The sequence below is a fragment of the Echinops telfairi genome, unplaced genomic scaffold (assembly GCF_000313985.2).
Source record: "Echinops telfairi isolate 266 unplaced genomic scaffold, ASM31398v2 ScPeMD7_2;HRSCAF=8, whole genome shotgun sequence".
Lineage (NCBI taxonomy): Eukaryota > Metazoa > Chordata > Mammalia > Afrosoricida > Tenrecidae > Echinops > Echinops telfairi.
In genome coordinates this window covers 41,281,590-41,296,942 of record NW_022103898.1, presented here as the reverse complement: position 1 = coordinate 41,296,942, position 15,353 = coordinate 41,281,590, and the positions used below count along the sequence as shown (strand labels likewise).

The window sequence follows — 15,353 nt, the reverse complement described above, 5'->3', positions numbered from 1 at the left end:
GAGGGGAAAGTTCTAAGCACCCACAGGGCTGTGCTCAGAGGACAAACACAACAGCCTCCGGCTGTGCTCCTTCCTCCTGGTCTGCAGCTGGGGCCCATTTATGCCGCTGGGATGCCCTTTGTGGGGAGGTGAAAGAGGCTTGCTTTGTAAGCCAGCGCTTTGTTCTCCTCTTTTCACGCCCTTTTGCTAGGTCACCTTAGAGAGCGCGAAGGCATTCCCTGCAGAGCAACCAGGGTTCGGAGCCTCTATCTGAGCACCGGGAACACAGGAAAGACAATCTAATTGGCCCCCCATGAAGACTACTTTCTAATCAGCTGCGCTCACAGCCCCAAGGCGGTAGCTACACCCCTGCATGATGCTGCATTGATAGCTGAATGACAGCTATTGCTTTTTTTGTTTTGTTTGGAGTAGCACCTCAATCCTAAATTTCCCCCTAGGCTAGCAGTAGCTCACTGGGAGAAAGACAGGCTTTCTATTCCCAAGGAGTCGTGCAGCCTCTGAAAGCCACAAAGGCAGTTTTCCGGTGTCCTGTAGGGTCACTGTGCGTCCGCATCGGCCCAGGGTACTGCATTTGGGTTCTGCTGTAGCTCTGGGACTCTGCAAGCAGTTAGAGAGGAAGGGCAGTATCATGGTCAAGGTCCTATTTTCTGAGGGCTCTGCTCTTTCTCGGCTGGGGGCGAGGAGTCCAGCTGATCTTGGCAAACTCTCAGGTGAGCACCCAGGAAAAGACTGCCTGGGCTTCAGATGTTCAAGGCTATCCTGCCCAAGGCTCCTGGGATTTTCCCAGCTCTCAGCTGATTTCAGTCCTGGAAGGAGATGAGGAAAGGAGGCAGGCAAGAGCTGTTCTGGGGATTGGGATTTGGCAAAGGAAGAAGAGGAGCTGAGGCGAAAGTGCTATTCCCCTCCATCTTGCTTCTTGACTACCTGGCTGGAAGACTCGCCTCTTCAAAAAAGGTTTGATTTTCTCATTTCTCTATTCCGTTGCTGCTGCTGTTGTAAATAGATGACGCACAACAGGGAGCGATTCACCAGTTTCCACATTTCCGTGTCGGGGATGACAACAGTGCGTTCTGAGCTGTACAAACATTCTCACTCACCCTCCTTTTCTGAGTTGTTCCTCTGCCTTTAACATAAATGCCTGGCTCCCCAAAGGTTCCTATCTAATCTTTCCAGTTGCCAACGTCTGTCTGATCCCACACAGGGAGTTCTTGAAGCAGCCTATGCCACAAGGCAGACTTTTTTAATTAGTGTAGCTCCACTAACGTTTGGTTTTAAAAAGACCTCAGGAAATAATTTTAGGGTGAGGGTTAGAGATGGTATTGGGGTAATCGTTTTGTGGGTTCTTCAAGTTTCCATGGCTTCAGAAAGTCTGGCTCAGGATTACCTCTTACTTGAGAGTCAGATACTAAAACTCAATGACTTATCCAAGGTCACACATGCACACCTGGAGAGTGGGGTTTACTTAAAACCCCACAAATGCGTTCTCTACTGCATTATCAGATTCCTCCTGGGTTGGCTCTCTAAGCACTATCCACAGATACTGGAACTGCAGAGAGAGGAAAAGAAATCAGACACATTCAGAAACCATTACTGTTTGTATGCTTATCATCCCTGGCTATCTGACTTTGCCTTAATTAAAGTTCTCCTTCGCCTACTTAAAGAGTACAAGAGAGAAAGTCGAGATCTTCGGCTTCTGGTTTGATGGTTAGATACTGTTGAGCTAGTTCTGACTCACAGCAATCCTGTGTACAACACAACAACATATCGCCCGGTCCTGTGCCAGCCTCCTGGTCATGGTTATATTTGATCCCATGGTTGCAGCCAATATGTGAATCCATCTCACTCAGGAGCTTCCTTTTTAGAGCTGACCGTCTACTTTACCAAGCATGCTGTCCTTCTCCAGACGCCCCCTTTACAACATCGCTAGCTGCTAAGCAACAGTCTGGCTACCCTGCTTCCATGACATATGTGTCGTCCTGGTGGTTCCTGGTATGGTTAATAGTCGTTGCCAACACCATAAATCAAACGCATTAATTCTATTTGGTCTTCTTTATTTTATGTCCAGCTTTCACATGTATATGAGGCAATTACCACCAGTCTCTCCTCGAGAGAAAGATGGGACTTTCTACTCCCACGCAGAGTTACAGGCTTGGGAACCCACAGGGGCCAATCTACCCTGTCCTACAGGGTTGCTGTGAGGCAGAATCAACTCGATGGTCTCTCCTAGTCTGGAGGAAAGAAGAGGGATGCAACATTGAAAGGAGAACAAGTGTACTGATTGGATTGGGATTAGTGGGACTCCCAAGATTCTGGTCACTCTTGAAGTCTGGACTTAAACTCACCCACAGTGTTAGATCAATCAACCATTTAAGATCAATAGGGCAGCATTTACCCAGGGACAAAGTCCAGAGGGTGAGGAAAGAAAGAGGAACGGAAACAGTAAACACCGGAGGAAGGGGGACAGCCGGAGGACTGCAGTGGATGAGTTGAAACACAGTATGTTCAATGTAAACCTGGTGAACTGCTCTGCACACCTTCACTTAATTGACAAAAAAGTTAAAATGACAACTTTTGTGGAAAAGTTTCATTATTTTATTAATCCCATTTTCTTCGAAATTTTTGAAGTCCCTTCATATTTGCTTTTGAATACTTTAAAAAGCTCTCTTTTTTGGGTAGCAAATCTGTCCGATGCTATACATCTTTTGATTTCTTCATTTCTGCTTCCATGGGCACTGATTGTGGATCCAAGTAAAGTGACGTCCTTCACAACTTCGACCTAGTCTCCGTTGTCATGAAGTTGTTCACCAGTTCAGTTATGAGGGTTTTTGTTTTATTTATCTTGAGAATAATCCACTGAATGCTGTATCTTTGAACAGCACCGATATTTGCTTTAAGTTGTGTTCAGAATGCAAGGTTGTGTTATTTGCATGATGCAGGTTGATCCGTTTTGTCTCTCTAATCTTGATGCTGATTCTTCTTCAAACATTCCAGCTTCTCAATGTCCCCATTTGTAATGGAACTGTCCACCGCATGCCATTTCTATCATAGTACTTTGAAAACAGGTAACTTGTAGTGTACGTTTCACAAGCTCACAGATGCGAAGAAATTTTGTTCCAGGAGACTTGAAATTCAAGTTGATGTAAGGCTTTTGGGATACTCTGATGTGGGGAATGAGTTTTACATGTGACAAGGACATACATTTTTAGGGGTGTGTGGCTAAAATATAAAATATTACGAATTGATTGTGACCCTCAAAAATGTGTCCATCCAGCTAAGCTGTGATTCTCAATATTACCTAATTATGCTAATTGGGAATTTATATAATGATCCTTTATTTTGTGATCCTATGTATTGGAAATCCCAACCTCTCTGTTGTAATTGAGGCAGGAATAGAGGCACTTATGTTAATGAGGTAGGATACAACCCAGGAATTAGGCTGGCTCTTGAACCATTCTTCTTTGAGAGATGAAAGAAATTAAACAGGCAAGCAGAAGTCCAAGGGCCCTGACTACCACTGAGAAAGAAAAGCCAGGAGCAGGGCACATTCTTTGGATCAGACATGTTGCAAGGAGACAGGGACCTTTCCCTGGAGCACACAGAGGAAGCCTTCTCGAGATTGGGGGCGATGCTCTGCTGCTATACACCACGTTTTCACCCTTGATTTGTTTCAGCAAGAGATCACCAAGTCCTTTTCCCTAGTTTGGGAGATCTACTAAAACCTGTCCATCATGGGTGACCCTGCTAGTATTTGAAATACTGGTGAAAAGTAGCTTCCAGGATCATAGCAACACAGAAGTTAACACAGTATAAGAAACTGACAATAGTGGGAGCCAGTGATCGTTGAGATTTCAGCTTTCTACCACTCTTTTGTCAGTCTGTCATACTACAGGACAGGGAAGAACTGCCCTCGTGGGTTTCCAAGAGTGGTTTCAAACTGCCTACCTTGCAGTTAGTGCCCCAATGTGTAAACCCTGTGCTGCCAGGGCTCCTGAGAGCTAAAACAGGAAAGTGTCAATGCCATTCTCGTTAGAGAGAAATATCAAGTAGTAGGTGAAATAGCTAAAAGTAGAACCATCTAAATTTAAATCTCCTTCATTTACCCTCATTGGCTGGTTAAAAATGATGAAACAATGGTTAAAATCGATACTTGCACAGAAACAAGGGCTACATAAATCCCAGAGTCAAAGGAAGCTTAAATGTCACCTGGTTCAGAACTTGTTCTTTACTACTATCTTCGAAATAGATATTTGGGGAACTAGGAAACACCTCGAAATCACTTATTCCCACTTTCACATTTTACAGTTGCGGAAACTTGAGGTTCAGAGAGTTTCAAGCATCTTTTCAAAGTCGCACAACTTAGAATCTGGGTTAATAAAAGAATTCCATATCTCTTAATACCCAAGCCAATGTGTCAGCCTAGAAAAACAGTAAAATGCAGCCAAAGGACAGAGAGAGAGAAATAAAGAACAGTCCTCATTTAGATGACACACATTGTAATTTTAGAAAATGAACTGGTGAGGCCTAATTATCAAAAAATCACCCCTCCTCCAGCACCTTTTTTTCTGGCTCAAAAGAAATAGGTAGAAATAGGGTAATGACCATGCTCTCCAGCATCCACCTTTCCTGCCCACCATTTTTACTATGCCCAGAATTAAATAAAAAGGCACAATAAATTTCTGCAATCAGCCAGACTACAGCCCATGGTTCCTATGAGATAATGTCTCCATACAAAACAACCCTGAAAACAGTGTGCACTATAAAAGCATCCTGGTGTTCCCTCAATGTGTTTCATAAATTGTTATGACTGTAAAGGTGACTAAGACCAAAAACAGTCTCCTGCAGCTGCTCTCGGTTCATGCACTAGAAAAGAAAGATAAAGGATCACTCCCGAGAGATTTACATCCAAATGCCCTTCCCTAATGTACAAAAAAGAGCACTAAGGTAATCTAGAAAAGCAGAACGCGCCTGCGCGCGCGCGCGCGCGCGCGCACGCACACACACACACACACACACACACACTCACCCCAAACTTATCTAATGAGAAAAAAAAAGTCCCTGCTTGTTGCCTAGGAAAGACAACAAAGAAACCGTGCAGAAACGAAGTCATGGCCTCACTCAAAGAGCAAGTGCAAAAAGCACTACGGACAGCAAACTGACCAAGTCTCTTGATTGTATCTTTAAGACAAAATCCCACAGAATCATACCAGGGGAACTTAGAGAGCAAAGGAGTAAAAATTAGACCTGAGTCAGATTGTAACAATTTGTCTATTTTCACTTGTGTTCTCCTAGTACTCTCATTCATTTTTACTTTGGAAAAAAAACAACCAAAAACCTTAAAAGAATTTAACATCTCTCCCACCCACATATCACTTTCATTTCCACACATTCCCCAGTTTAGGGTGTATTCATTAAAGTCAATAAACAGTTATCAGCCTATAATGGGAGGCACTGAATCAATCAACAGATTTGGATTTAGGAACGCCTGGTCTGTGTGCTTGGCTTGGGAAGCATGTACCTGTAGTAGCCAGTTTTCTCTGGCTTGTAAAAGTTAGCTGGCAGGCAATTCTCAAAGAACAATAAAAGTCAAGTGGTAAATGAGACAAGAAAGCACTATGCTGGGATAAAGACAGATATAAAATCTCATTTAATCCTCACAACCACCATGTGAGGAAAATACTTACCACTATTTTATACTCACTGTACAAATTACAAAAGGAAAATCCCAAGCAGTTTACCCATTTGCCAAAGGCCACTTATCTCACATGTGAGACAACAAGAATTAGACTACAGATCAGGGGCCCTCAAACTATTTAAACAGGAGGCCAGTTCACTGTCCCTCAGACCCGTTGGAGGGCCAGACTATAGTTTAAAAAAATATATGAACAAATTCCTATGCACACTGCATATATCTTATTTTGAAGTAAAAAAAACGGGGCAAAAACACCGGGCAGGCGGGATAAATGTCCTCGGTGGGCCGTATGTGGCCCGCGGGCCGTAGTTTGAGGATGTCTGCTCTAGATCTTCAGAGCCCAGTTGTTTTTTGAGGCCAGAGCCTACAATCCTTCTACCAGATTATTTCCCACTCTCCGGAGTGAACTCAGAAGAACAGGTTCAGTTGGGTCAGAAGACCATGCAAATGGTCAACCACCAATGCTCAGACTTACTCGTGGTGCAGGGTTATTTTTATTTTTTTTAATGCTTTTTTTAGTAATGGAACGATTTAGGAGCAAATATGAGTCACAATTTGTAATCTTCAAATCAGCAGTTAGACATAAATAAAAATTTAGCAATTTTAATTGCTTTGGCCCAGGCCTTCAGATTTCCATATGGTTATTTTCCTTGTTTTATGTTAAATGTAATCAATTTAGCACTTGGGTTTTAAAGCCTTGGCAGAATGTACCCAATTAAAAGTTACATAAATTAAAATTATTTGAAGCACAGAGATTTTAAAGACAAGATTTTTAAATGCTCTTTTCATGAAGATGTTCCTTTTTTTCTCTGTGCAGGAAGCCTGCACCCTCACTCCCATGACAAGCTCCTTACAGACAAAAAGAAAAAGGCAAATTTTGTTTGGAGTCTGGAAAACAAACAAGCATCCTATCTGCTGCTTCTCTGAAAAAAACACCGAGGGATAAACATGGCCTTAAAATGGCCTTTTCAAAACTGTGTGCGAAATGAATCTTTCCTATTTCAGTATTTCTGACATTGACAACAGTCATGATAATACTTATAAACCATTTCAAAACCTTACATGTAAGTACAATAGCCAGCCAAAAAACAGTGTCAGGCTCATTGAACTGATAGCATATTTAACCAGGTCTTAATTGGTGCTGCAAAATATGCTGTCCCAGTTGTTATTTAACATGCCAGTATAGAAGAGTATTGTGTTTTGGAAAAAAACAAAACAAAAACGGTAGCAGATTGCTTGTTAAGCCAAAGTCACAATTTTTCTTTTTTTTTTTTAGAATCTGTAAAACCACACTTATCAAAAAAACATACTTCTAAATCTGAAAAATAGGAAGCACACTCATTTCTGCAGATCTGTGATTAAATGTATTGTTTCAATCGCTCCTCCAGATGATTGCCTGTGCAATTATTTTACAAATACAGAAGTTCATCACACATGCTAAATAAATAAAAGACTCATTCATCAACCCCCAAGTGGTTGTAGATGGAATTTTCACACTTATTGAGCTTGATTGAAAGGCCAGAAGGTAGGGTGTCCCTGTGACTGTTAGGGAGCTGTGTGGTTCAAGTCGATCTTTTTAAACTCAATTGTCCTTTTGTATCTTGTGTGAGAGGAGAGCACTGAGCCTTTAAAACTAAAGGAGAATTGCTGCGATCTTTACAAATGACTGCTTAAACATCTTGAGGGTGTTCCCCAGCGAGGATTACAGTAGGAAGAACTGATTCTACTCCTTGGTGTCTGATTTCCTTATGCTCTGCTAACATCACTGCAAGGTTGTACAGAATACATCTTTGTAACTTCTGAATTTGAAATTTTGACAATAGGTAGTAGATAAAATCCCCCCCCCTCCTTCCCCACTTCTTTGGGATACTTTTCTTGATGATGTGACACATATCCAGTATCCATTTTCTCAGTGGCAGGAATGCAGAATTGCTCTGGGTTTCCCTAAAGGAAACCTTGATGGTCATTAGAGCCAAGCAATGAATGTCTTCATTCAACAAGGGCACTGCCCTCCTTCCCCTGCAAGTCCTTTAACACCAGCAAGTTCCCCCCAAAGGGCTTGCACTTTAACTTGGTCCAAGCAGGTCACATTTCTAAAATACTTAGCTGTCTCAAATGTCCCTGGCCAGCAGCACTGAGTCACTAATGCCACAAGGTTTCAGGGTAGATCGACCTCTTTCTAGTTTTCAATGGAATTATTCCATGTAATCCGATTTACACAGCCATTTAATCAAAGCGAGAAAGGAGATTAGAGAGCTCACATTTGTTTTGCAAAGCAAGGGTGCAAGGATCATCACTCCTACTGACTCTCCGAGTGACTTGATAGTACTTCGCCCCACTTTGGAGTGTTGGACATTAACCTGATCTGTCAACAGTGTTGTTTAGATAGTGACTTTGGGGATCTCTTTCTGAACTGTAAGGTAGCAGGTAGCGGCTTCTGGACGCAGTTAACAGGACCATCACAGGAACAATTGCTACTATATCAAGAAACAACTTCCCAGCTAGGGTTTATTACTCAAAGCGGAAAGCTTATACAAATAAAGGAATTACATCACAACTTTTCTATTGTAGCAAGAATCTTTGACATTTGCATTACAATAGCGCGCCATGGAGATCTCCTGGCTGAATGGTAGGCGCACCCCTTAGGTACTAACAGGCTTGCCCACGGAGATAGGCGGTCTGCTTCTCTGGGTCTCAGGCGGCTTCTTTCGCCACAAACCTCCTTTCTGCCCGGCAGTGTCCCTTCCCTCTCTCTCTACCAACTCGGGTGCCAGAGGCTTGATGCTTCCTACTTCATTCTGAATGTCTGCATGCCATCTACTGAAAATGGTAAACGGGTTCTACAACAAAGCAGTTTCGGAATCCAGAGGGATGCCTTCTTCCTTCTTAAAGTGATGATTTGTGCGAGCCGTCCGATGTCCTCGCCCCGCTCCCTGTCTGCGTCTGGACGTGGGGGACACTTCAGGAACTGCAATCTCCTGCAGAACCTCTTGGGGGTGAAAGGGCAGCTTTCCCCAGCGCGCCGTGGGTGCACTGAACAGATTCTAGGGGTGGCGTGAGAAAGGGCAAGAACGCCTGGAGGCATCATGAAGTGTGCACGGGGCGCCGCGGCGGGGTCTACTAACGAACCAGGGACTCCGGTCCACGAGAAAGGTCTCCTTTCGTCCTGGAGCTAAGCTGTATCCGCGGGGCTTTCAGGCAATACACGATTTAGCAGTAGAAGACATGATCTCCAATAATGATTATGAGACCTCCCATTAAACAAAAAGAGAAAGAAAAAGACAGTCTGTTTCTCCTTTGTCTGGAAAGAAGACAAATATAAAGGGAAGGCTCCTCTCCTGCAAACCCTACGAAGCTCCCGGGGAGCCGCAGACCTGGCACCCGCTGTGGGGAGCCCAGGTTCCCGGGCGGGCCGGGGCCGCCCTCCCGCCCGCGGCGCGCTGCTCGGGGCACCGGCTGGGGGCCTTCCGGGGTCTGAGCCCACCTGGGGTCTGCTCCCACCCGGGAGGCAGAGCGAAGGAGCGTGGAGTGGGGGTTGGTGGCTGTGTTTCATCATTTCCCGGAATCCCGAACGGGGTGGTGGAGGTGCAAATGTCTTCCAAGCCAGGACCTGCCTTTCCAGCGTGCACTTGAACTCCCGCGCCCAAGCGTCTACTATCCCTGTCTTTGACACGAACTGCCGATCCAAACGGACAGCTCCAAACTTCACGGTGGCGCCTGCAAACTTGACACCAAGTCCCTCTCATCCCTCCCACTCCGCTGCCGGCCGGCCGCCTGGGTCCTGCTCGCCACGCCCGCCAGCTCCGCACCCCACCGGCTCGCCGGGTGAGTGCAGTCTGGCACCCCGGCCCCCGAGCCCGTTTTCCAGGCGAACCGGCCAGCTGCCTCCAGTGGCACCGCACTTACTTGTGTCTTCTTCATAAGGAAAGGCAGCGCTGCGATCCAGCTCCGGCAGCGGTGTGGCGACTCCGTTCAGCTGCGCTGGAGCTCCAGCATATTGCTCGCGCAGCGGCGGCAGGTAGTGCGCGCATTGGGTAGCCCGAGCGCGGTGGCCGCTCCACGTCCGTGCCTCCCGCGGCGTCCCCGGTCCCTGCGCGCGGCAGCGGCGAGTGCAGCAGGGCCCGCGCGCCGCCAGCGCTTTTATATGGAGCCCGCCCCGGGCACGCCTCCTTCCCTCCCGGAGCCCCGGGAGGCCAGACCCGAGCCAGGGCGCGGGGGGAGACCCACGAGGGCAGCCAGAGCACGGTGAACGCGCGAGAAGTTGGGCGGATTAGGACAAATGCATCGCCTGGCCACGGCCCCCCGGAGCATGCCGAGGAGTGCGCCCCAGGCCAAGCTCAGCAACCTTTAGCCGCCGCTCCTGCAACGCGGCAAGGCGAGTCCCAGCTCGGCCTCCACTCGGCCGGGGCTCACCTGGCACAGCCCGCCCGGGGACAAGCGAAATACCTCGTGCGCTGGCTGTGGCGCCCAGTTCCCTCCTAAGCCGAGATGGTGCGCGAAAGGACCTCACTTGGTGCTGAGCAAAGAATGCACCCCTCCCTGCCTTTGGGGCAGAGGGGGTGGGAGGTGGAGGGGCTGAGGGGGAGGTGGTGGAGGGGCGGTAAAAAGTTTAATTAGAATCTATAGTTAGGCCTTTGTCTTATTCCAGTATTTTTTCCCCAAAAGATCACATTAATGAATGGATATTTGAAAATGGAAAGAATTGTCAACCCACAGTTAAGCATTGCTAAGGGAGCTACTATTTTCAGGATGGTTCGATACCGGGTCTTTAGAAATTAGAATGAGAGATGATGGCTTTTTAAACCTGCAGGTCATCCACAGCAAGAAACTTCGAAAACTGATTTTTTGCTCTTTTCTTTTTGAGAAGGTTTTGAGTTAAGAAAGAGCGCAACAAGTACAATAATGCTAGGAATTTTATGTGGGTTATCTCATTAAAATTATTTCACAAATGTATTGGGAAGGCCCTAAGTCAATTCCCAATTTACAGATGCTCAAACTCCGTTGCATGAGTCGATTCCTTTTCACAGCAACCCTTAAAGGCAGAGCATTTCCAAGGCTATAAACTTTACAACCAATTAAAATACCTCTTTACATCCATGGTCCTTAATATCACTTTTACTCTTTTCAACTACTTTCATAAAAGTAGCCCAGGATCCAGAACCAATGGTATTGAAGGAAGATGTCCAAACTGCACTTTGGACTTTGGCATTAGTTAAACACAAGGTTCCAAGAATTGACAGAATACCAATTGAGATGTTTCAGCAGAGGGAGGCAGTGGTGGAAGCGCTCATTGTCTATGACAAGAAATTTGGAAGACAGCGACTACCTGGTCAACCAACTGGAAGAGACCCATTTGCCTCTTTTAAAGAAAGGCAATCCAAGAAAATAAAAAAAAATTACCAAACAATGCCAGTCTCATACTTGAGTTAGATTTTGCAGAAGATAATTTAAAAATGGTTGCAGCTGTAGATGGACAGGGAGCAATCAGAAATTCAGAGAAGAGACCGATATCATGACCAATTCAAGCTAGATCTTAGATGAAAAGCAGAAAATTCCAGAAAGATATTCAACCTATGTTTATTGACCATACAAAGGCATTCAACTCTGTAAGATCTTAGCAAATTATGGATAATATTTCAGAGACCTCAACTAACCCACTGTGAGTTGATTCTCACAAGCAGGAATTCCAAAACACTTGGTTGTGCTCTTTTCGAACCAGAACAAAGACCAAGAGGCTAAGCTGCATGGAGATGTCAATTTTCTCAGACAACCACAGCTAATAAAGGTTAGAGAATTAGAATCCAGAGGCCTGGCAACATAGTCTTACAAAATTCTTAAGGCAAATGTTCAATTACCCCCTAAAACATTTATTTTTATTCCCACATAACTGGGGGTGGGGGGGGAAGGATCAAAAAAATGTTTAAGGACATATTAATTAGACATGAATATCAAGTCTTTGGGAGCAATCATAAGGTATAGATTTGGGAATAAAAACCAGTTGCGGCTGATTTCTTAAAAGTGGATCGCCAGGCTTTCCTTCCAAGGATCCTCTTGACAGACGGGAACACTCAGCTTTTACCTGGCAAGTCACACTTGCTACCACCAGTATCTCTGACATTTAGAAATTAGGTATTTTGATAGCAAAGTGGGATTCCATTTTTGCTTTATTGTGCCTTTGTTTAAAGTGAACGTGCAAATCCAATAACTCCAAGGGAAGAAGAAACCAGGTGAATCTAGAAGTTCACTGTATTTGTTTTCTATTGTTGTAGCAAATGCCACAAATACCATGGCTTAAAAGAACACAAATTTGTCATTTTACAATTTGGTGGTTAGGAGTCTGAAATAGGCCTCACTGGGCTGAAGTCAAGGGATCCTTTGAGCCAGGCTCCCTTTCTTTCTAGAAGCTCTAGAGAAGAGTCTGCTTCCTTGCCTTCTCCAGCTTCTAGAGGCTTCCTGCATTCCTTCACTTGCTCCCCTCCGCTAACCACCCTTTCTCTCTTCAAATCTAGTACTCCTGGGATGAATTCTCACACTGATTCACTCCATCTTTCCTTTTTGCCTCCTCCATCATAATTAAGAGCCTTTGTGATTACATCAGACCCATAGGGATAATCTAGGATAATCACCCTACTTTAGTGTCAGTGATTAGCAACCTTAATTCCTTCTGCAACTTTAATTTCCCTTTGCCATATAACTGCCATGTAACATAGCAAGCTCATGTGTTCCAGGAATCAGGGCAGACGTGGATCACTTTATTAGGCCCATCAATCTGCCTGCACACACACAAGTTTGAGGAGAACAAAGAGTGGAAGCCTCTCCTCCCTGTATCATTGTGCATCCCTCATCCAGTGCCTCCCTACATGTGGCTTCATAATACCTCCCACGTCATAGTTACAGATATGTAAAATAAATATTTGTCTAACTGGGTAAAGAGCCACAAGAAAAGTTCAAAGCATTCAATGATGGCTTTTGCTTTCACTCATAAGTTTCTAACAAACCATTTGAAACCAAAGTGGAAAGAAGGCTGCAGCAACAGCAGATGTGATTGGATTGGAAAATCGTCCAGCTCTATTGATTCCTCCTTAGTAATCTCAACCTGAATGCAACTAGCCCTTAGATGTAATTGTGCTTTGTCAGAATCTTTCAAATAGCTGCATACATATTATGCATAAAGGAGTTATGCTCCTGAAATGTCTCATTATAGTTTGCCTAATAGAATGGGAAATTAATTTAGGGAAGCATGGTTCTACTTCGGAGTTACTGTGGCCCGCTCTGTGACATTGCCTTCAGTCAAAGGTTTAGCCATGCAGTATGCATAACTAAAGCCACTCCAGCTGGCTTATGAGGTAGAGATGAACATTTTTGCTTATTTTATCAACTGAGTATGTGTTGAATGTTTAGAACAGTTTTATCGGCACATAAACCACATATCATATAATTCAATAGTTAAGCCATATCAAGAAGAGTTGTACAATCATTACCACAGTCAATTTTAGAAGATTTTCTTCTTTCTTGTACTCATTGTTATTAGCTCCTCATTTCCTCCCAACCTCCCCTGCCATACCCCCAAGAAACCATTAATCCAGTTACTGTTTCTGTAGGTTTATATGTCCTGGATCTCATGTAGGAACCCTAATGATATAGTAGTTACCCGTTGGGTTGCTAACAGCAAGATCAGCAGTTTGAAACCACCAGCCAGCTCCATGGGAGAAAAGTGAGGCTCTCTATCCCTGTAAAGAGTTACAGTCTCTGGAGCTCACAAGGGCAGTGACTACCCTGCCCTATCGGGTTGCTATGAATCAGAGCTGTCTGCTCTCATAAATAATTACAACCACAGAAACCTAGAGGGGTGGTTCTACCCTGGTGGTCTTAAAGGACCACGGCTAGGAGTTGGGATCAACTCAATTGCAGCGAGTTTGGTGTTTTGTTTATAGTACAACATTTGTTTTATTTTACTGTAACGCTGGCTTTATTGTAGTGGTTTGACACCAAACCTGCAACATGACAATATTCATCCCCTGCTATGCACTCTCCTTTTGATTTCTCCTTTCTTCAAGTCTTTTTGTTCAGTCCATGTCCTTCTCCCACCTCCACAATTACACTAGAATTATCTCACCCATAACTCTATCTTTGGTTTACCTAATAATGCTGCACTACAATTGTGAATCAGAAGCCCTATAAGACAGAGTAGAATAGTTCCTTAGAGTTTCTGAGGCTATAAATCTTTAAGGGGGCAGACAGCTTCATCTTTCTCTCTTGAAGTTGGTGGGCTTGAACCACCAACCTTGTAGTTAGCAACCTATAACGTAATCCACTGTGCCACCAGAGCTCCTATTCAAACTATGTTGTTGTTAGGTGTCTTTAAGTTGATTCTGACTTATAGCAACCCTATGTTCAACAGAAGAAAACACTGCCCCATCCTGCTCTATTATCTAAAATGAGTTATGGTGGTGAAGTAGGCTATGGATTGAGCTGCTAGTCTCAAGGCCAACAGTTCAAAACCACCAGCAGCTCTGCAGGAGAAAGATGAGGCTTTTTATGCGGGTAAAGAGTTAGAGTCTTGACTGGTCCTGCGTCCCAGCTTGCTGAGCTTCCACCCTGCGCCTCTTGCCAAGACCTTGCCAAAATGCCATCTCAAATGGAACATGTCATGGAAATGATGATGTTCACGTTTCACAAATTTTCTGGGGACAAATGCTGCTAACGAATGAGAACCTTCAGGTGTTCATGGAAAAAGAGTTCCCTGGATTTTTTGAAAACCAAAAAGACCCTCTGGCCATGGAGAAAATAATGAAGGACCTGGACCAGTGCCAAGATGACACAGTGGGCTACCAGAGCTTCTTTTCCCTCATCACGGAGCTCATCATCGCCTGCAACTACTACTTCATCGTCCCCATGAAGCAGAAAGGGAAAGAAAAGGAGGCAGACTGGAATCCCTCCCTCCCTGACCAGAAGGATCCCAAAGAATTGCTTTAAGGGTTCTGTCCCACAGCTTCTGCCCTACGAGGACTGCATGAGCAGGCTGGAGCCCTTCAGGATAACATAGACAAATCAAAGTCAAGGCCCTTCTGATAAGTACAGAAAGGAAAGTCAATTCGATGCCAGATACGCTTTTGATTTTTATATCGTTTGTGTCCTCTTGCCCACAATAAACATTTTTAGTAATAATAATAAAAGAGAGTTACAGTCTTGAGAACCCATGGGGCGTTCTACTCTGCCCTATGAGTTGGCATCAACCTGATCGCAGTGAGATAGCTGTGTATAAGTGTGTGCATGTATGCCGTGGAAATTGAAATTGAGTGAAAAAAAAAATAAAAGCATCAGGAGATTGCAGCGTATAATTAAAAGTTGTAGGCAAGTTCATTAGGAGATCAGATGAGAATGTGTATTATCTCAAAGACAAAGATCACTCTTTTAGCTAGGTGCTTGAGCGGGGACATAAGATTAGCTCTCAATCCCTTGTGAGAAGAAAATGGCAGAGCTATTTGAAATTGAACAAAAGTCAGGTTTATGTTCCAGATAGTCAGGACATAGAGAAATGTTTTATGATGCGATTAGTAGACTCTCATGATAGGTTTTAGTAAGTTCGGCATTTTATTAATTGGGAAGAATATTCTTTAACAATGATCTAATCTTTATCTGTACACTTTAAAGCTAGTTGTCT

The 15,353-nt window shown here is 44.3% G+C and overlaps 1 protein-coding gene and 1 pseudogene across 5 annotated transcripts in view; one reads left to right on the top strand and one right to left on the bottom strand.

The window, feature by feature from the left end:
* Positions 1 to 9,745, bottom strand: part of KITLG (KIT ligand) — a 107,208-nt gene extending 97,463 nt beyond the window's left edge. For all 5 annotated transcript variants that reach the window (XM_045291820.1, XM_045291815.1, XM_045291823.1 and 2 more), the window contains exon 1: positions 9,596 to 9,745. In XM_045291820.1, the coding sequence (XP_045147755.1) occupies positions 9,596 to 9,610 (15 nt within the window). In that variant the 5' untranslated portion in view covers positions 9,611 to 9,745. The remainder of the gene's footprint in view (positions 1 to 9,595) is intronic.
* A 4,570-nt stretch (positions 9,746 to 14,315) lies between these two features.
* LOC101643791 lies at positions 14,316 to 14,735 on the top strand (annotated as a pseudogene).
* Positions 14,736 to 15,353: the final 618 nt, after the last annotated feature.